Source organism: Papio anubis, chromosome X (assembly GCF_008728515.1).
Source record: "Papio anubis isolate 15944 chromosome X, Panubis1.0, whole genome shotgun sequence".
In the NCBI taxonomy this organism is placed as follows: Eukaryota; Metazoa; Chordata; class Mammalia; order Primates; family Cercopithecidae; genus Papio; species Papio anubis.
This window is the reverse complement of record NC_044996.1, coordinates 34,499,123-34,521,776: the sequence shown is the minus strand read 5'-3', so window position 1 is coordinate 34,521,776 and position 22,654 is coordinate 34,499,123. Positions and strand designations below refer to the sequence as shown.

General features: G+C 43.0%; 1 protein-coding gene across 3 annotated transcripts; it reads right to left on the bottom strand.

Moving 5' to 3' along the window:
• Positions 1-1,008: 1,008 nt before the first annotated feature.
• On the bottom strand, positions 1,009-20,311 carry NKRF (NFKB repressing factor). Of its 3 annotated transcripts, XM_003918203.2 has the most exons (4): positions 18,486-20,304; positions 16,206-16,309; positions 5,045-5,175; positions 1,009-3,985 (listed from the first exon to the last, which is right to left on the bottom strand). In XM_003918203.2, the coding sequence occupies exons 2-4, from the start codon at positions 16,232-16,234 to the stop codon at positions 2,028-2,030; spliced, it is 2,118 nt and encodes a 705-aa protein (XP_003918252.1). In that variant the 5' UTR covers positions 16,235-16,309; positions 18,486-20,304; the 3' UTR covers positions 1,009-2,027. The 3 variants fall into 3 exon arrangements, with proteins under 3 accessions (XP_003918252.1, XP_003918251.4, XP_021788283.1); XM_003918202.5 differs by lacking the exon at positions 16,206-16,309 and having other exon boundaries at positions 18,486-20,311; XM_021932591.2 differs by lacking the exons at positions 16,206-16,309; positions 18,486-20,304 and adding an exon at positions 5,487-6,068.
• Between the last annotated feature and the right edge of the window lie 2,343 nt (positions 20,312-22,654).

The following is a 22,654-nucleotide window of genomic DNA, read 5'->3' as shown; positions in this document are numbered from 1 at the left end:
CTCAAAAAAAAAAAAAGAAAAAAAAATTGTAATCCTATAATATCTATAAATATATTGCTTAGTTCTTTTTGCCAATGTTAATATGAAGTGCCAAAATAAAATGTACACCTCATTTCTCTTCCTACCTACATTAAGAAAGGCTATGCACTGTAGAAAGACCGTTAATGGAAAACCATTATCACACTGGTTAGTTACTGTAGATGATTACCAGTTACAGAGATCCAGGTATAAAGGCTAATCCTTTTATGTTTTTTAAGCATTAATTTAACCACAGTGGGCAGCCGCTTAATGTAAAATATAAAAAACAGGGCCGGGCGCGTTGGCTCAAACCTGTAATCCCAGCACTTTGGGAGGCCGAGGTGGGCAGATTGCCTGAGGGTCAGGACTTCAAGACCAACATGGTGAAATCCCGTCTCTACTAAAAATACAAAAATCAGCCAGGCGTGGCAGCGGGTGCCTGTAATCCCAGCCACTTGGGAGGTTGACACAGGAGAATCATTTGAATCCAAGAGGTGGAGGCTGCAGTGGGTCGAGACCGCACCATTGCACTCCAGCCTGGGCAAGAAGAGCGAAACTCCATCTCAAAAACAAACAAACAAACAAACAAAACAGGGGAAAGGAAATTACGATTTCTTGTTGGCCAATTACATGTCAAGCATGGTGCTAAATGTTTTCAAGCACTGTAAACCACCTAATTGTCCCGAACATCATTTCATTAGAGGTGTCTAATGATCAATGGTAAATTCCCCTGTCCTTTTATGAGGTTATACTTGATTTACCTGAGATACAAAAACAAAATCACATAAAAGGGAGCAGCCTAAGATTTGGTTGAAGCCAGCATGTTGGCCCACAGGAAAAAAGTGATAGTTGACTGATTCCTATCTGTTAAATCCGGACATTCATCCACATGTGCTCTGGGTGCTGAACTATTCTGTGCAAACACCACTTCCGTTCTCCAGAGACCCAGTGCTGCTACAAGGCTGCTGCCCGGAAATGAGCACGCCACCATTCTGATCAACTCTGGCTCCTTTTTATTCAGGAAGCATACACTAATTCTTTTTATACATTTTTTTTTTTTTTTACATTCCAGAAATAAGCGAAAATAGCAGTTTTAAATATGTTACAAAGTTGGCTTTTCAGGCTTAATAAGCTTTTTGAGAGAGGGACCAGCCAACTGACCTTTTCATCAAAGCACCAATGTATCTTCAGTCTTTTACCAAGCTCTACCACAGCTGTGGTTGCCTTGGATGTGCTGCACATCCAAACCGTGTGAAAGCTATAATGGAGAGTTGCTGTGAGTCTCTCTGCAAGGCACCAAGAACAAACAGTTCAAGCTTCCTTTCTTCAGATTGAACCAAAGTTTTTGAAACTTTCAACTGCTCTCTCAAGTAGTGCTCTCTCAGCGTGAAGACTAGAATTTGTTAAAACCCATATATCACAAGATACAGTAAATCACTTCCAATATTCTGGAAATCACATGGTAGAAGTTATAAATAAATGAACACTAAAATTACTTTAAGAAACTTTTACATCATTTAGTTGGTAAGGACATTTACGTGTACAGCACAATTTATTGTTAAACATTCTATAACTGGCTCCACACAAAGATGAAAATAAGATTAATACAAAATGATCTGACATTTTCAGTAAATCTGGAATTAAGACTGGATTTTTATTGTAGTCAATATCAACTTTACATATTGTTGCAGGTTGCTGTGCTATGCCCTTTAAAATGAGAATTTCTCGGGGTAAAATTCCATTTGGATATGTGTTCTTGCTTGTCAAACTACTAAAATCTGAGGGACACAGCAATATCAAAGACACAAACAGTAACTGCACAATATCATCTGCTGGATTAAGCTAATACAAGTGGACAGAATTCTTTAGGTTCCAATATCTAATAAACCACTATGTGAAATGAACAAGGTGAGACATCTTATGAATATACTCTGCAACCGGAACATGTAGCATTTCTTTAATTCAAAAATCTGCCTCATTAGGCATTTACAAAATAAATTAGTAAGATCTCAATTTGCTTGAGGCATAACAAGCTCGTAATGGCCCACTTGGCCTTCCTGTTTGAGCTGATCTAGTAGGTCTTCCTTCCGTCTTTTTCTACCTACCACCAGGTACCTATCATGGCCCACCCCATGAGACTTACTCTTAAGACCATACTTCTGGGCAATCTGATGTATTTGCTTCCGTTCGTCATTAGTCAGCTCTCTAGAGAAAGTCAAATCTGTGTGGCTCTCGGAGCGGGCATAGTTTCTGATGATCTGTTCAATATCTCTCTTGGCAATTTTATTCACCCTCTCTACATCCAGACCAAGCCCTTCCCGCTTATGCTGCTCTTTGACTGAGATAGGCTCCCGTATGCCCTCACCAGATTTACCTAAACCACCACCAGTCCAACCCATCTTTCTCAGAAGCTGATTTCCAATGTTATCTTCTTTGATTTGTTGTTTGTAAGCCTCCTCTGCTGAGCGGCCCTGAATTTCATTTCTTGAAATCACATCTTCAACAGCTCCTTTCTTCAAGTTGTTAATGACAGTTGGCTGGGTCTTTTTGAGGGTTTTCACAGCTTCCCCAGCAGCTTCATATTTGACAGTTTTCTTCACCCCAACTGCTTCTGCAATTACTTCACTCTCTAGAATCACTTTGCATTTCCAGCGGAGGCCTGTCATCCTTTCATAGACATACTCAACTGTCATTCGGTTAAACTGAGCTGTGTCATTCAGCGTGCACACGGGATTTGAAGAATTCTCATAAACTACAAGATCCTTTATATCTTTCTTCTTTCCAGATCCTCTGGGTGAAGAGCCTGTATGGCATTGTGAACTTTTGACAGATGGATAAGTGGGCTGTGTTTTTTGAAGAATTTTCAAAGCCTCGTCGGCAGCTGCATGTTTACTTGTTTTCTTGGTTCCATAACCTTCAGCTAAGCAGTGATCTTGTAAAAACACTCGACAACGCCATGTGCGATTTGGCATCATCTCATATTTGTATTCAATTGACATCTTGTTGAATGAGGCAGAATTGTTAAGGATACCAATTGCATCATTTGCATTTTCTGTAATGACAAAATTGGTCCAGTGTTTGGCGGAAGCATTAAAAACTGGCTGCCCGGAAGCATCTTTACCCAGCACCACCAGGTCTTCTGGTGGTTTCAGAGCTGGAGGAAATTCATAGGAGGACATGCCAATCTGACACACCACGAGGTCCTCTCCAAACGTATGTTTGAATTTCCGCCGGACAACTCTAACTTCAATACGTTTCTGCAAGAGTTTTACAGCTAGTTCTGTAGCTCGATCCCTGGACCCATTCTTGCTGCCAGCATAACCTGTAGTTAAGTAGATATTTTGGCATCTAACTTCACAAGCATAGCCATCAGTTAGAAGTTTTTTATTTTTGGGGATGTCAGCAGGAGGAATTTCCTTTAAAGGAGCATATATATACTCAGGATTTGTCTTACATGCCTGAATACAACGAGTTAACATATATGTATAATTAATTTTATCAGATCCAGAAGTCATCTCTGGATTAGAAAGGTTCTTCCAGATTGTCGCCGTTAATTTTTCAATAAAATACTGCTTCTCGGCTACCACGGACTCGGGAAATGTCTGTGATGGTGAAGGCTCAGGAGTTGACTGAGAGTTTGCCTGCTGTGATGTGCTGCTTGGGGCAGGGTTCCCACTGTCAAAATACATGTTGGCTGCTACAGGCTGGTCTTTTGTGAGAATGAATCCTGATGAATCACAATACTGAGAATTCCCATCTTGTATACTGAAAGAGTCTTGAGTATAATCTTGGTAGATGTCTCTTGGCATGCTGGCAAAATGTGTTTGTTCATTTACCTCTTTTGTTTGAGGGCCATAAGGATCTTCCTGTCTTTCATCTTTTGAACTACTAGCTACAAAATGTACAGGCTCAAAACGAGGTCTCGCATGGAATTTGGAACCGGCTTGCTTTTTAGGAGGATTTTGACCTATAGAATGAGTGAAATTTACAATTCATTAAAATGGGAATATTTCAAAAGAACCAAACAGGAAAATAGTACCAACCATATTATTTGCAAGCTGCATTGTTGGTACAAGATACTTCCATCACAAAAACTTCACATCATTTGGGTGAAGGGACTCAATTATCAATGTAAGATTCCAGCATAAGGAGGGATGTTCCCTGTCTTTCCACATGTACGGGAAGATCCTTGATAGAAAATATACCATTGAGTCAAGTATGCAGGTCACCACCACACATTACTGGTAGCTGCTTTTGCATCAAATGAGCTAAAGCACAGGTGAAGTATACTCTTCACTTGTGCTGGAAGGTGAAGTGGACTGGAAGATTGTTCCAGTACAATCTCATACCACCCATGCTGAAAAGCTCACTTAAGGATTGAAAATGGGAAAGATGGTTCTAATGCAAGACAGATGATGAGCAGAGGCAGTTACAAAGCCTTTCTCTTTTGTATCAGAGGTGAGTGACTCTGTGATGGTGCTTTACATAGTTGTGACTGAAAATCAAAGAAAAAGAATGATCAAAAGTTTTCAACTTCAAAACCTCAGCTCTGACCCATTCATCACAAAAGGGTGTTTGCTCTATTTTCTTTCTAGAACAAACAACAGCTGGAAACTAATGATTTATGTGAGATGCCAAATTTAAAGCTATAGATGAACTCTGATGAGGCTATACTAGACACTAGAGCTTCCTCCCTGTAACACTGCTCAGTAGAAAGCTCGTCCATCCCGGACCCATCCAAGAGGATTTAGGGACTTAGATGCTCAAGTGATCACAGGATAAGATTTTATTTAGAGGGCGGTTCCATGGCATAAATTTCAAGGACTGCATAATAATATGATTTCGATATTCTTAGTTTTCAATTCTATTTAGCATACTCAAAAAAGTGTATATAACTAAAAGCTAAAACTCTTTTACCCGTAAGAACTAATACTACCAATGTTATTTGAAATCATATACCACACTCATACCATTTTTGAAAGCCATGTTTCTTCAAATCCCACCTTTCAGAAACAAGTATACTCACCATCACATGTTGAGAGGTGGCGTTTTTGACCTTTGGAAGGCTTGGACAGCACCAGATCATATGAAGGCATCTCCCCAATATCAATACCTTCAGCCATTTGGAGAATTTTTTCCATCAGGCGTGGGCTGTACCTATTTAAGTTAATATAATCTAGAGTTAAAACAGGTAAGGATGTCTTTTTTAAAAAGCTTCAAAATAAGCCAGTCTTATAATTGCTCCCACAAGACTTTATCAACAGGGTATTTTGGCTATAAAACCAAAGAATCGGCCCTAAAATATTTACCCATCAAATGAATAATTATGTTACTAATTAGGAAATCAAGATTTTTTCAGCATAAGACATACAAATATAAACTCAAAAAATTTTAGCAAAAACCTTATCTTTAATTTGAATTGAAAATATCAGTATAAATTCATGATTTGTTTTGATTGTGGTCTCTACCATTTCTCTTGAAATGGAATCAGGGTCCTTAGAGAAGTGGCTGATTCTAAGTCTGTGGCAGGAAATGTCTAAGGTGAGCCTGAGAAATCTTCTAGCACCTAAAACCAAGGAATCTGTCAAAGATCAAAGGGGTTGTGTCAAATGGACTCAGAAGCCAATCTGAATAAACTCATACTGGCAAAGTGAGCCAACTAAAATATCGATAAGAACAATGATGGCAATGGATTGAAACACATCAAATATGTTGAAAATCCATTAGTTCATAATGATACTTACAAACTATTATTGGTCACCTTTGAAGGATGGAAGGAACCATGTCATTATTCTGCAAACAGGTAAATATGAAAGGAAGAAAGCAAACATTTATCCTGCATTTTCCTGTATAAACTGTACTTAGAGCAACCAAAGAGATGATGAGGAAAATATATTTTATAGAAGCATTCCAGCTAATAAATGAAGGAACGATGGACTACTACCATTTCGTAACCTATAATAAAATAAAAAACGATCATCAGGCGGGTATGGTGGCTCACACCTGTAATCTCAGCACTTTGGAAGGCCAAAGCAGGTGGATCACTTGAGGTCAGGAGTTCGAGAACAGCCTGGCCAACATAGTGAAACTCCATCTCTACTAAAAATACAAAAATTACCCGGGCATGGTGGTGGACACCTGTAATACCAGCTACTCAGGAGGCTGAGGCAGGAAAACTGCTTGAACCTGGGAGGCAGAGGCTGCAGCGAGCCGAGATCATGCCACTGCACTCCAGCCTGGGCGACTGAGCTAGACTCCATCTCAAAAAAAAAAAAAAAAAAAATCAACCAACCAATCAATCAATCAATGGCTGCTAAACCTATTAGGTGAAAAGCTAATGGAGGAAGAACTCAGTCAGACCCAAGCAAATATTCTCAATTGATTACTGACAAAGGTGCCAAGGCAATTCAATGGAGGAAGGATAGCCTTCTCAACAAACGACACCGGAACAAGTGGGCATCCATAGGCAAAACAAAAAACAAACAAACAAAAAAAAACAAAAACTCTACAACCTAAACCTCACACCTTATAAAAAAACTAACTCAAAATGCATCATAAACCTAAATGTAAAACTATGAAACTTTTATTGAAAAAAACACAAGAGAAAATCTGTGGGATCTAGAGCTAGGCAAACAGTTCTTAGGCTTGATAGCAAGCATGATCCATCCATAAAGAAACTGGTGATAAAACGGACCTCACTGAAATTAAAAAGTTTTGGCTAGGTGCGGTGGCTCACTCCCATAATCCCAGCACTTTGGGAGGCCAAGGCAGGTGGATTACTTTAGGTCAGGAGTTCAGGACCAGCCTGGCCAACATGGCAACACCCTCTCTCTACAAAAATAGAAAAAAAAAAATAGCTGGGCATGGTGCTACACACCTGCAGTCCAAGCTACTTGGAAGACTGAGGCAGGAGAATCACTCGAACCCGGGAGGTGGAGGTTGCAGGGGACCGGGGTTCAGCCATACCCCCACAGCCCGGGTTCGGGGGGAAAGCGCGAACCCCTCTCGAAAAAAAAAAAAAAAAAAAAAAAGTAAAAATTTTTGCTCTTGAAAGACTGTGAAAAGGATGAAAAGTCAAGCTGAAGACTGGGAGAAAATAGTTGTAAACCACACACTTGACAAAAGACTAGTACCTAAAACTCAACAGTAAAAAAAAAAAAAAAAAATCAAATTAAAAAATGAACAAAAGACATAAACAAAATATTTCACCAAAGAGGATAGACAGATTGGAAATAAGCACATGAAAAGATGTTCATCACTAGCCAGCAGGGAAATGCAATTTAAAAATCACAATGAGGTATCACTATACACTTATTAGAATGGCCAAAATAAAAAAAGTGACAACGGCTGGGCACGGTAGCTCACGCCTGTAATCCCAGCACTTTGGGAGGCCAAGACGGGTGATTCACGAGGTCAGGAGTTCAAGACCAGCCTGACCAACACGGTGAAATCCCGTCTCTACTAAAAACACAAAAATTAGCTTGGCGTGGTGGCATGTGCCTATAATCACAGCTCCTCAGGAGTATGAGGCAAGAGAATCGCTTGAACCTGGGAGGCAGAGGTTGTAGAGAGCCGGGATTGTGCCATTGCACTCCAGCCTGGGTGACACAGCAAGACTCCGTCTCCAAAAAAAAAAAAAGTGACAATACCAAATGCTGGCAAAAATGAGAAGAAACTGGATCACTCAGACATTGCTGCTGGGAATGTAAAATTATACAGTCACTCTGGAAAACAGTTTGGTAGCTGCTTATAAAACCAAACATCAGACTGGGTGCGGTGGCTCACGCTTGTAATCCCAGCACTTTGGGAGGCCAAGGTGGGCGGATCACCTGAGGTCGGGAGTTTGAGACCAGCCTGACCAACATAGAGAAACCCTGTCTCTACTAAAAAGACAAAACTAGTCAGACGTGGTGGCATATGCCTGTAATCCCAGCTACTCGGGAGGCTGCGGCAGGAGAATCGCTTGAACCCAGGAGGCGGACGTTGCAGTGAGCCAAGATCGCACCATTGCACTCCAGCCTGGGCAACAAGAATGAAACTCCGCCTCCAAAAAAAAAAAAAAAAAAATCAGTTACCACTTGATCCAGCAATTGCAATTACACTCTTGGACATTTATTCCAGAGAAATGAGAACTTATGTTCACACAAAAACCTGCTTTATTTGTAACAGCCCAAAACTACAATCAACCCAGATGTCCTTCAACAGGTGAATAGTTAGATTCTGGTACAAATACACTATGGAACACTACTTGAGACAAAAAGGAACTTTTTTTTTGAGACAGAGTCTCTCGCTCTGTCACCCATGCTGGAATGCAATGGCGTGATCTCGGCTCACCGCAACCTCCGTCTCCTGGATTCAAGTGATTCTCCTGACTCAGTCGCCCAAGTAGCTGGGACTATAAGCATGCATCACCATGCGGGGCTAATTTTTGTATTTTTAGTAAGACCCCTGTCTCACTAAGACATGTGAGACTCAACATGTCTCACCATGTTGGCCAGGCTGGTGTCAACCTCCTGACCTCTCCGCCAGCCTCAGCCTTCCAAAGTGCTGGGATTACAGGCATGAGTCACCACACCCGGCCATCTCTTTGTATTATTTCTTACAGTTGCATGTGAATCTATAATTATCTCAAGAAAAATTTCAGTTTAAAAAGCTGATTGGGGACTTTATCATCTTAATATCACTAAAAGTGGGACAATGAAACATGTACCCCAAGATGTGATACAACAGGACATCACGGCACTATCTAGAAAGCATTATGGCTCTCCAGAGAATTAAACCTGAACCTAATCAAGTTCCTGACTCCCAGAAACATGTGAAACACCACAAGAATGGAACTATCCAACTCCAGAATGAGGGAACAGTATGTGACAGTCCAGTCATCAAATAAATACCGTAGAATGAAAATAAAAGAGGGAGTGGCTATAGGTTAAAGGAGATGGATCAATCAAATACACTGTATAGACTTTGTATCATGAATGAATCAAACTGTAAAAAGACATTTGAGACAAATGAAGAAAACGACATGAAAGAGGCATTGGGTGATTTTTAAGAAATTACTGTTAATTTTGTTGAACATGAATAATGCAATCGTAACTCTATTTTTAAAAATTCTTATCTGATACAGATGTGTACTGAAGAATGTACAGGTGAAATGATGTCAGGATTTTAAAAAATATACTCCAGACTAGTGCCCACAAAAAGCTAGGGCAGAATAGATGAAGGAAGAAGGGTAGTATGGCAGACTGCTGATGATTGCTGAGTGATGGGTACATGGGATTCATTAAACTCTTTTCTATTTTTGTGTGTTTGAAATTTTAAGACAAAGCTTTAAAATATACAATTAAAAAATGTCTCCTGGCTGGGCACAGTGGTTCATGCCTGTAATCCCAGCACATTGAGAGGTAGAGGTGGGCAGATCACTTGAAGCCAGGAATTCAAGACCAGCCTGGACAACATGGCAAAACACCATCATTTCAAAAATAAAAAATAAAAAAACAAACGAAAAACATAGCCAGGCATGGTGACCCATGCCTGGAGTCCCAGCTACTTGGGAGGCTGAGGTGGGAGGATCACTTGAGCAGGGAAGGTCAAGGCTACAGTGAGCTGTGATAGCACCACTGCGCTCCAGCCTGGGTGACAGAGTGAGACCCTCTCTCTCTCTCTCTTTTTTTTTTTTTTTGAGAGGGAGTCTTGCTCTGTCTCCCAGGCTGGAGTGCAGTGACACAATATCAGCTCACTGCAACCACCACCTCCTGGGTTCAAGCAATTCTCCTGCCTCAGCCTCCCAAGTAGCTGAGATTACAGGCATGCGCCATCATGCCTAGCTAATTTTTGTATTTTTTTTAGTAGAGACGGGGTTTTGCCATGCTGGCCAGGCTGATCTTGAACTCCTGACCTCAGGTAATCCACCCGCCTCAACCTTCCCAAAGTGCTAGGATTACAGCATGAGCAACTGCACCCGGCTGAGACCGACTCTTTTTTTTTTTTTTTTTTTAAAAAGGCTCCTTATGAAGATTGACTGCTTGATAGAATAACATTTTACTACAGAGAAACAGAAACAGGAGCTCAAGTGAAGTGTTTGTTATCACGGTTACCTGTTCTCCCTTCCTACCTTCAGAGTCTTCCCCAGCCTAGGACCAAAAAAGAGATTTCTGGTAGCATTTGGGAAGAAAGTTCTGAAAATGAGTAACTATCACACCTTTACATGAATCAGTTCTAAACCAGAAGGAGGGTAACATTTTCCATTTTCAGCAGAACAGGTTGCACACCCATCACGTATCATTCCACGCAAAACAGAAGTCAAGGCACGGTGGCCTCCCCGACAGATTGCTGGAAGCTAGCTCAGTTGTAACCTGCACTTTCTATTGACAACTGTTGCTGCTAAAGCTAGCACGAGTATTTAAATACCAAGAGTAATTTTATCTTCATTGACTCTTATCTGAACATCAGAAAGCACAGTCTAAAACACAATATGGCTGGGCAGGGTGGCTCAAACCTATAATCCCAATGCTTTGGGAGGCTGGGGTGGGCAGATCACCTGAGGTCAGGAGTTCAAGACCAGCCTGGCCAACATGGTGAAACCCCGTCTCTACTAAAAACACAAAAATTAGCCAGGCATGGTGGCAGGTGCCTGTAATCCCAGCTACTTGGGAGGCTGAGGCAGGAGAATCGCTTGAACCTGGGAGGCGGAGGTTGCAGTGAGCTGAGATGGCACCACTGCACTCCAGTCTGGACGACAAGAGCGAGACTCTGTCTCAAAAATAATTAAAATAAAATAAAATAAACACAATACATTCTACATATCACTTCCATTCAAACTGGGGAGTCCCATTTCCAAAATATGAGATAAAAACAAAAGCCGGGCACATGTGGCTCACACCTGTAATCCCAACACTCTGGGAGGCCAAGGCAGGTGGATCACCTGAGGTATGGAATTCGAGACCAGCCTGACCAACATAGACAAATCCTGTCTCTACTAAAAATACAAAAATTAGCTGGGTGTGATGGCACATGCCTGTAATCCCAGCTACTTGGGAGGCTGAGACAGGAGAATCGCTTGAACCCGGGAGGCAGAGGTTGCAGTGAGCCGAGATTACGCCATTGCACTCCAGCCTGGGCAGCAAGAGTAAAACTCCATCTCAAAAACAAAAAAAAACACCATGAAAATGAGATGAGTCTATACATCTTAAACTACTAATCCCACGCCTGTTACCAAAAGTGGCCCTACAACCAGGCAACTTACCTTGAATTCCAGTCAATATTCTCCAGACCTTCAGTTAGAGCCTGATTCCAAGTACAGTGTACAACTGCGAATGGCATATATGTCTTACGGTGTGATGCACTTAGGGCTCACTCATTCATGCTCACTTTTCTCAGGTTTCTTCCAGCATTAGTAATAACTCTACCTACTTACTATACCCTATTCATTACATCTGCCACAAAATTCAACTTCACCCATAGGCCATAAAAATAAGTCTTTGCATAGGTTGCTGATACAGTTCTCTGTCCTTTGCTATGAAGTCATAATACTGAAGAAGCCCAGCCAGCTTGAACAATAATGAAAAAGACCATATAGTACCTAACAAACACTTCACTATTCAAAGAACAATGTAAATATGAATCTGGAGTGTTTAGTAAGACCACGAGGCTTCTACAATTATTCAGAGTAGCTATCCAAAGATAAAGAAGTGGTGCCACATATTTAAAGTAAGCCAAGGCAGTAAAGCTTTTATTATTCAGTTTCTCCAGAGTCTATTTTTTAATAGTGTGTTTTAAAGTAACCCGTTTAACACCAGGAATTTTAGAAAATCCACCAAGAAAAGCACCTACATTCCCAACCACTGGCCGGGAGCGGTGGCTCACACCTGTAATCCTAACACTCTGGGAGACCAAGGCAAGAAGATCACTTAAGCCCAGGAGTTCGAGATCAGCCTGGGCAACATGGCAAGACCCTGTCTCTACAAAGGGAAAAAAAAAAAAGCTGGACATGGTGGCACAAACCTGTAATCCCAGCTACTCAAATCACTTGAGCCTAGGAAGTTGAGGCTACAGTGAGCTGTGATCACACCACTGCACTCCAGCCTGGGTGACAGAGTGAGAACCTATCTCAAAAATAGTAATAATAACTCCAACTACTGATAACTTCATCAACATGTTGGGTTTTTTTTTTAATTAATCTTTTTTTTTTTTTGAGACTGAATCTCACTCTATTGCCCAGGCAATGGCACAATCTCGGCTCACTGCAGCCTCCGCCTCCTCAGTTCAAGGGATTCTCCTGTCTCAGCCTCCCAAGTAGCTGGGATTACAGGAGCACACCATCACACCCAGCTAATTTTTGTATTTTTAGTAGAGACTGGGTTTCACCATGTTGGCCATGCTGGTCTCGAACTCCTGACCTCGTGATCTGCCTGCCTCAGCCTCCCAATTTGGTGCTGGGATTACAGGTGTGAGCCACCGCGTCCCGGCCATGTTGAGGTTTATTTTTTAATGTTTTTTCTGTGTTTTCCATAACTCCCCATCACTATCAGGTTATCTATGTTGATTTGAAATCTGGTGGGGTTTTTTGTTAATTTACTGTACCATAAGCCTTTTCTCCACATCATTACCACATGAGTTTTAATGGTTATACAGTATTCGTATTATTGAATAAAATGTAAGATATCATTAAGGCAAGTCTAATATAGTAATTTTTTAAGATGCACACGTATTATATTTTTAAGTCTGCTAAGTTACCCTTTAGATTATAAATGCTTAAAAAAGAAAACCAGGCCGGGCATGGGGGCTCATGCCTGTAATCCCAGCACTTTGGGAGGCCGAGGCAGGCAGATCACTTGAGGCTAGGAGTTCAAGACCAGCCTGGACAACATGGTGAAACCCTGTCTCTATTAAAAATACAAAAATTAGCCAGTCGTGGTGGCGTGCGCCTGTAGACCCAGCTACACAGGAGGCTGAGGCAAGAGAATCGCTTGAACCCGGGAGGCGGAGGTTGCAGTGAGCTGATATCACAGGCTGCACTCCAGCCTGGGTGACAGAGCAAGACTGTCTCAAAAGAAAAAGAAAAAAAAAGAATCCCAAAATTCTGAGGTCTATGGTTCTCAAAAGTAGCTGATAGTATACCAAGCTTTTGGAAATCAGGATGTGACTCAACTATCCCACCATATCTAGCACATAAAAAGATGATTTCTAATGAACAAAAACATGTCTTCGTAAGTTTTACATCTCTGGACACAAAACAGGTGCATATATATGCATACCTATGAATAACATAAACCACTATAATATACAATGGCAGGTGAAATTTAATAAATATTCAGCAATAGATGCTTACAAACTTTTTTTTTTTTTTTTTGAGACGGACTCTCGATCTGGCGCCCAAGCTGAAGTGCAGTGATGCTATCTCGGCTCATTGTAACCCCTGCCTCCCAGGTTCAAGTGATTCTCCCAACTCAGCCTCCCGAGTAGCTGGGACTACAAGCACCCATCATCACGCCTGATAGAGATGGAGTTTTACCACATTGGCCAGGCTGGTCTCAAACTCCTGACCTCACGTGATCTGCCCGCCTCAGGCTCCCAAAGTGCTGGGATTACAGGCATGGGCCACCAGGCACAGCCTTTTTATAAAACTTTAAAAAAATATATTAAACTGTTCTACTAAGTTCAAACAAAAAAGCTGAGATTTGAAAATTAAGCAAAGATTAAGGTTTCCAAGTATAAAATTGTTTATTCAAAACTATTCATAAGGAAAACTAATTAAAAAAAAAAAAAAACTATTCATAAGACTTGGGCCAGAGCCTGGTGGAATGGCTCATGCCTGTAATCCCAGTGCTTTGGAAGACCCAGGTGGGCGGATCACCTGAGGTCAGGACCAGCCTGGCCAACGTGGTGAAACCCCGTCTCTACTGAAAATACAAACAAAATTAGCTGGGTGTGGTGGTGCACGCCTGTAATCCCAGCTACTTGGAAGGTGGAGGCAGGAGAATGGCTTGAACTTGGGAGGCGGAGGCTGCACTGAGCTGAGATCACGCCATTGCACTTCAGCCTGGGTGACAGAGCAAGGCTCTCTCAAAAAAAAAAACAAAAAACAAAAAACAAAAAAAACGCTGGCGACAGTGGCTCATGCCTGTAATCCCAGCACTTTGGGAGGCCAAGGTGGGCGGATCACCTGAGGTCGGGAGTTCCAGACTAGCCTGACCAACATGGAGAAACCCTGTCTCCACTAAAATACAAAATTAGTCAGGTGTGGTGGTGCACGCTTGTAATCCCAGTTACTAGGGAGGCTGAGGCAGAAGAATCACTTGAACTCAGGAGGTGGAGGTTGTGGTGAGCTGAGATCGCGCCATTGCACTCCAGCCTGGGAAACAAGAGCGAAATACTGTCACCAAAAAAAAAAAAAAAAAAAAGAAAGAAAGAAAGAAAAGGAAAGAAAAGAGAAGAGAAAAGAAAAAGAAAAAAAGACTCAGACCAGGCACGGTGGCTCACTCCTGTAATCCCAGCACTTTGGGAGGCCAAGGCAGGTGGATCACTTGAGCTCAGGAGTTCAAGATCAGCCTGAGCCACACAGGGAAACCCCATCTTTATTAAAACAACAACAACAACAATAACAACAATTAATGAGACTCCTGACATCATAAGTGAATAACATATACCCAGATTACTGATAATCTTTCAAAAGCTCCCACACCCATTTCATTAGCTAGTGATTGCTGCACTCTCCCTACTATGTGCACAGTTTTGCAACATGAGCCCAGCCAGCATCTACCTTCCAAACACCAGTCTTGTATCAACCAGGAAGAGACAAATAAGGGAGCAAAGCTGGTTTCATTTTAAGGTATATTTTATCTATTAATTAATGTCTTATCAAAGGTAAATAGTAGGCCAGGATTCTCCTTCTAATCTTATTGATCAACGACTGGAAAACTAAATGCCCCAGTTAATCAAACTGCTTTATTAAATATAAAGACACTATCTACAATTTTAAGTAAAAATCACACAGTTCTTTAGGCATTCATATGTACAATTATTTAAGTGCTGCAGGTGTAGTCGGTCAGAAAACTGAACTAATTTTTCACTAGCCACAAATCTTAGAAATTGCTTGCAGAAAAAATTCTTGGTTAAGTTGTTTACTTGAACGGAACAGACAAATGAAAAAACGAAGTGAAACAATTTTAGCCATTTGAGCTTTCTGGTTGCCTGGACAATGAGGGAGAAAATGATTAAAAAACAGAATAGAAACATTTTTATTTTATCCTAAAAAGCAGTGGTTCTGAGAGTGCTGTTCTCTGGATCAGCAACATCGGCATCACCTGGGAACTTGTCAAAAATACAAATTGTGAGGCCCCACCTCAGACCTACCAAGTCAGACACCCTGGGGCTGGGACCCAGCAATCTGTTTCAACAAGCCTAACAGGTGATTTTGATGTGTACTTAAGTTTGAAAACCCCAGTTAGAGAGTCAAGAAGATACCCAAATTTGTTCTGTGGAAATTGCCACCATCACCAAAAGGAATGAAATATGTTCTGTTTCCCCGCACATTTGAGTTCCTCCTGGCTTGGTCTTATGATGAAGGAATTTTCAAAGATTTATTTGACCTAGAAGTTTATTTCAGCCCCAAGTAAAATGGAACACAAAACATTTTGCCAGAGGGAAAAAAGAGCAAGGAAATTTCTCTTTGCTATTGGTTCACAGCCTGTTCCAAAAGTCAAGTGATAAACCTTGAGCAACAAATCAACAATTTAAGGCCACGTGCAGTGACTCACTGCTGTAATCCCAGCACTTTGGGAAGCCAAGGCAGGCGGATCACCTGAGTCCAGGAGTTCGAGACCAGCCTGGCCAAAATGGCGAAACCCCGTCTCTACCAAAAATACAAAAATGAGCCAGGTGTAGTGGTGCATGCCCGCAATCCCAGCTACTCAGGAGACTGAGACATGAGAATAGATTGAACACAGGAGGTGGGGGTTGCAGTGAGCCGAGATCATGCCACCGCACTCCTGCCTGGGCGACAGAGCAAGACTCTGTCTCAAAAAAAAAAAAAAAAGAAAAAGAATTAACAATTTAAGTTTAGAAAGAGCTATTTCACCATGTATTCTGCAGTTCACTTGAGAGAAGAGTATTCTGTCACAGAAAACAAGAACTCTGCCAACATCTACATTAACATCAACAAGTATTGGAACACAAGTTTTACCCACCTGAAGATGAGAGGTAACATAAAGCCCATCTAAAGTGGAAGACTGCACTTGGTCCCTAGCTTCCAAGATTCTTCATTGGCCCTTCCCTTTCTCCTATATGGAAGCTATCAGATATAATGCAAACATTACTTTTCAGTTAAGCTATTTGATAATGTAATGGCAATTCTTGTATTAACTAAACTGACTTAGCTACAATGTAACATGGTGACTATAGCATACATAGTATCCACAGATGCACCTGAGTGCACACACAACAGCCTGCAATGCTTGAGCCTTTAACACCAACTACCATTGGCCTACTTTGTGTTTTTAATGCCCTGCTTATGTACAAGGGTGTTGTTCTTGGAATTAAATCCTGAGATATAGTGATGTGGCTTATGTCAGTTACTTGCTTTCACTCATGATCCATCCTTCCCAAATATGGCAGCTGTGGCTGAGTGGAAAGAGCATCAGTCTGGGCATCAGAAGACCTGGGTCCTAGCCCCAGCTGTAAGACCTTGGACACGTCACTTAACTTCTTGGCCGCCACTGATTTAGCAGTAAAAATGAGACGCCACCTGATCCCCCAGGTTGTTGTAGGAAATGAAATAAATATTTAAAATGTGTTATACATCATAAAGCTGTATACATCCATTCACTCCACACACATTTATTGAGCAGCTATTATTTAGCAGGCAATCTTCTAGGCACTGAGGATAAAGGTGTAAACAAGAAAGCAAACTCCCTATCCGTAAGGAAGCTTCCATTCTAGTGGGAAGATTTATTAACACAAAGGACGGTTACCCTCATTCAAGTTTTTGTTTTTATTGTATTTTAAGGATTCAGATTCCCGACAGCCTTCTGTGATATGATGGAGACTTATGATTATAGGATAAAGGTAACTTTCGAACTCAAGAACAACATTGTTAGGCAAAGGTCAAGTAGATTTATCTGACTTGTTTAATAACTAAGGCTTCCTCAGTTGTAACCAGTTCCTCCTAATCATTATCTCTGGTGGTAGAAATTATGCTAACCTACAGAAGACAAAAAAATAAATTTATGTGATGAGAGCAAAGTATATCACACTGAATGCCATGTTCAATAATTAAGGGCAGGAGTAGACAATCCTTTTTCTGCATCTGTTACAGTCACTCCTGGAACTGAACTGGCCAAAATTGACATGATCATATTCCAGAATTTCTCACCCTTCCTGATAAAAAAACAAACAAACAAACTATGATTGCAGGAATGTCGAAAGAAGCCGTCTCCCAGTCTATCAAAGGAATGACTAGTATAGGGCCGATTTAGGGGTTCTGAAGGACAGAGGTCCAAGCAGCCTGCTCAAAAAAAAAAAAAAAGAACTGCGTTGGAACCATACTGCAGTCTCCATTCAATGCAAAGAGCTTTCAAAGAGGCCTGTTCAAAACGTCACCAGGTTCTAGGAAAGGGGGGAAAAACAAACAAACACACACACACCCCCACCACACACACACACACACACCCCCACCACACACACACACACCCCTAAAACCACACACACACACACACACCCCTAAAACCTCACTCAGAGCCAAATGTTAATCCTTCTGATCCCATTTAGGGTAAAAAGAGGGCAATCCATTTTTACAGTAGATATATCCATTTCTTTGTTTGAGTCCAGACACATTATGCGCAAATCTACAAGCAAGGCTGACGCTGCTGCGGCTCAGAGAGCTGATACGTACCGCCTCCCCAGGAGAAGACAGTAAGACCCTGCTAGGGGCTGCAAGTAGAGGGGGGTGTTTTATTTAAGGGGAATGGAAAAAGAGAGTGGTCAGGAGGAGACTAGAACAGTGGGGTCCCCTCGCCCTTCCCCCACAACCCCAACTGTCGAATATATTCTCTGCGGATACTGCATGCTTGGAAGGCCCTACGCAGGTCCGAGATGCTGCTATTCATCATTTCCCAGGTCCTCTAATACCGCCACCAACTACAACGACCATCTCTCAATAATCCTCTTCTAGGCGCTGCTTCATCTCCATCCCTGGTCCTGGAGAGGCCGCTTCCGCGATCTCTGCGCCCTACTAGCTGTTATGTCATGCCCAGCCACCACAGTCGGCCACCCCACCCCCAGGGCAAGAGTGATCCCTCTAGTGCCCTCCAGCACCTCCAAATATCCAGCCTCCAAGCTATCCTACGCATCCCGCCCCCGTCCCTAACCCAACCACCATCATCGATCCCTCCCCACCGCAGTCCCTAACCCGATCCCCCATCACCCATCTCTCACCCCCGTCCCTAACCCGACACCCACACCTTACTCACCTGCAGCCCAGGAAGACGTGGTTGGTCCAGGCGGCGGAGAGGGCGAGGAGCTGGTCGAGGGCAGCCCCGGGATAGCTGTGCAGGTGCCGACAGATGAAGCTGCGCCGCAGAGCCCACTGCCAGTCACTTTCGTGGCTATAGCGCCACTGCTCCAGCACTGGCTCGGGCGGGGGCGGCGGGAGGGGCGGCAGCGGCGGCGGCGGGAGGGGGGGCAGCGGCGGCGGCGACAGGAAGTCGCCCCCCAACAGCAGACGTCCTCCAGCCATCTTCTCCGCCCCCAAGTAGGGACCCCAGGGACGAAGCCGACTACGGATCGCGAGCTAGGTAGCTAGCAAGCGGGCGGAAACGGGGGGCCTGTGGGAGGGGCCGGGTAAGGAGGGGCGCGCTGAGGGGCGAAGATCAACTCTCGGGGGGACTGGAGTGTGTGCGTGGGGGCCACCGTTAGGAGGAAAAGAGGAGCACGAGCTCGCGTCCCGACACCGGGGTGCACGTCCGCTGCACTCCTCCAACTCGTGGAGGAGCAGAAGGGCTTCCGCCGCACTCACGCGCGAGCCGGGGAGGCCGAGTGAGGCTCCGCACCTCCACGGATCTGCAGACCCACGCACTGCGCGGAGAGCGATAAAAGACCCCAGCACGCTCTGCTCCCCTCCTCTAGGTTCTAGCCTACCTACCCGCGTGCCGTCCGGGGTTGTGAGGCCAGTGCGCTTGCGCCGCGGCTGTTCCCTAACTTCCAAATCCCGTCGCAGAATCTCGCGCGACGTACTTTTTTCCCTCCAGTGACGACTACGGGCCTTTGACGCACTACGGTGACAAGCAGAGGGCGGGGACTCTAGAAAGGGAATTTAGGAAGGTTCTCTGAGGTTCGAGAATATGGTTGGAAGGTGCCCTCAGGTAGCCGTTGTTAGCCCACGGCTCGTCTGACGCTTTTCCCTGGATTTCTAAGCGGCGCGACAGTGAGACCATGTTCCTTGTAAGGGCTTTAGGTCTGCAATGGACTTTACATTAAAACAAAACAAAACAGGCAGCTCCCCGAGGTGCCTTTTCTTCAGAGTAGCTTGAAATGCTCTGTGCATCATGCATCATTAGCTCTGTGTAATAGCTTACTGCGAAACGTACTAAAAATGAAACAGTTGCAAAGAAAATCATCCACAGCGCCGCTTCTCAAGTTAGCCACTTTCAAGTCCCTACTGCATCCCAATTACGAACACAGACACTGTTTACACAGTTCTGATCACAACTGCAAATAAGTGTATTTCACGTATCAACTTAAGTGCAACAAATTACAAGATACAAAAGGGGCCCAGAGAAGAGGGGCCCGCTCAATCACTGTAGCCAAATGTATCACTCCACCCGGAGTCAGCTTCACTCAATAACTTCAGTCGCTTCACGAAAGCAGTTAATGAGTGTTTGTCGGCGAGAATTTACACAGCACCTACTGTGTGCTCAATACAGCAAGAATACACAAAAGAAGGAAAGAAAGTGGGTTTTCTCTGTGGTCCTGGAATTGACTACAATCTTTGCGGGGAGAAATAGCCCTGCATAAAACTAAATGTTCCACCAGGAGCCGGAGCATTGGATGAGGTGGCTTTGACGCACTACCATCTTTAACTCTTTAAAGTATTTCTAATTATATGACACTTTATGTGTAGGGGTGTATTAGACTGAGAGGAGGAGAAGATAACAGCACTTTACACACTTTCATAATGTATTTCCACGTCTTTCTCCATGGTGGGCATTCATGTTTATTGGGGTAACAATCAGACTGTTTTTAAAAAGTTCACAAGGTGATGCTGTGAAGAAAATAAAACAGGCTGGGTGCGGTGGCTCACGCCTGTAATCCCAGCACTTTGGGAGGCCGAGGCAGGAGGATTACTTGAGGTCAGGAGTTGGAGACCAGCCTGGCCAACATGGTGAAACCCCGTCTCCACTAAAAATACAAAAATTAGCTGGGCATGGTGGAAGGCGCCTGTAATCCCAGCTAGTCAGGAGGCTGAGTCAGGAGAATCGCTTGAACCTGGGAGGCAGAGGGTGCAGTGAGCCAATATTGCACCACTACACTCCAGCCTGGGCAATAGAGTGAGACTCCGTTTCAAAAAAAAAAAAAAAAGAGAAAGAAAAGAAAAGAAAAAAGAGGGCAGTGCAAAGGCAAATGACTGGGGGAACACTAGATGAGAGGAGTCAGGTGACCTAAATTCTCATCTCATCGTTGCCAACAACTATCTCTACAACCTTCGGCAAGTCATTTCACCTCTGTGGCCTTGTTTTTCTCACTCATACAATCATTACTTGAATTTATTATCTCTAACCTTCCTTCGTAGTACTATGTTCTTTGATTTGGTGGTTCAGAGACTAACATTACCTCAATAAACATGAATGCCCACCATAGAGAAAGACAGACATGGAAATAAAGAATTCTGAAACTGAAAAGTGCTGTTATCTTCTGCTCTTCTCAGTCCAATACACCCCTACGCATAAGGTGTCATATAGTTAGAAATATGTCATTAGAGAGTTAAAGAGGGCACTGAGTCAAAGCCACCTCATCCGGTGGTCCTACTGCTGGTGGCACATTTAGTTTTATATAGGGCTATTTCTCCCCACCCAGCTTGTAATCAATTCCAGGACAACAGAGAAAAACCACTTTCTTTCCTTTTCGTATTCTTGCTGTATTCCACTGGAATGTCAGCTACATGAAAGCACGGAACTCATCTGTCTTGCTCTTAGCACCTACACCTTGATCCTGTAGGTCCTCCAGATATATTTGTTGAATTAAATGCATAAATGAATGAAGCTCTTCCTTTTGTCCCAACCCAGTGAAAATCATTTCCTTGGAGCCTACATTTTAAGCTGATTTGTTATTTTATAATTAGATTAAATTCAGCCTGCTATGGTTTGAGTGTGTCCTCTTCAAAATTCAAGTGTTGAAACTTAATGGCTAATGTGATGGTATTAAAAGGTGGGGCCTTTGAGAGGTCATTAAGCCATGAGAGCTCCTCCCTCAGGAATGGGATTAAGGCCCTGATGAAAGAGGCTTTACACAGTGTTTGGTCACTCGCCCTTTGCCTTCTGCCATGTGAGGATATAACACTCTTCTCCCCTTGTTGCTGGAAGATGCAGCAACAAGGCACCATCCTGGAAGCAGAGAGCAGAGAGCTGCCCCCACCAGACAACTGAACCTTCTGGTGCCTTAATCTTGGATTTCCCAGGTTCTGGAACTCTGAGAAATAAATGTATATTCTTTATAAGTCTCAAGTCTCAGTATCTTGTTATAGCAGTATAAATGGACTAAGACACAGCCTAAGTTGCCAACTTTCACCAAAATCAGCACTGTAATAAATATACATCTTTCCTAGAAAACAATCTGTGAAAAGATAAATTACTTCCTCTCAGCCTGAATTAAAACGTTTCCATTATATAGAAACAAACGATTGTAATCTGACTTCTGAACTTGGATTACAAAATAAAAGGTGTTGGAACTGATGTAAGAGGCCATCTGCTCTGGAACAACCATAATAGGATTCCATTTGTAAATCCCACTAAGGAATAAGCAGTTTCATCCATGGAACACAAATTTCCAGGATTCTCCATGTCCTTCTCTCCCTGGTATCCTTCTGATTACAAAAAATCCATCAGCCAATCTATTTTAGCCCATTCCTTTCTCACAGCTACAGATGGTTTCTCAGTAAGCAGGAGTTGAAACCCCTGAGCAGAAATACATTAGTTGAAGAGACGTGTAGGTGTAGATAATAAAGGTCGCCATTACAATCCTAAACAAGCCAGAAGGCCGGGCATGGTGGCTCACGCCTGTAATCCCAGCACTTTGGGAGGCCGAGGCGGGCAGGTCACTTGAGGTCAAGAGTTTGAGACCAACCTGACCAACATGGTGAAACCCCACCTCTACTAAAAATACAAAAATTATCCGGGCATGGTGGCATATGCCTGTAGTCCCAGCTACTCAGGAGGCTGAGGCAGGAGAATTGCTTGAACCTGGGAGGTGGAGGTTGCAGTGAGCTGAGATTGTGCCACTGCATTCCAGCCCGGGCAACAGAGCAAGATTCCATCTCAAAAAAGAAAACAAAAACAAAAATAATCCAGACACCTCCTGTAATCATCCATCCTCCTCCCCTCTATTGCAGGTGTCTGTCACTGCTTTTTTTTTTTTTTTTTTTTTT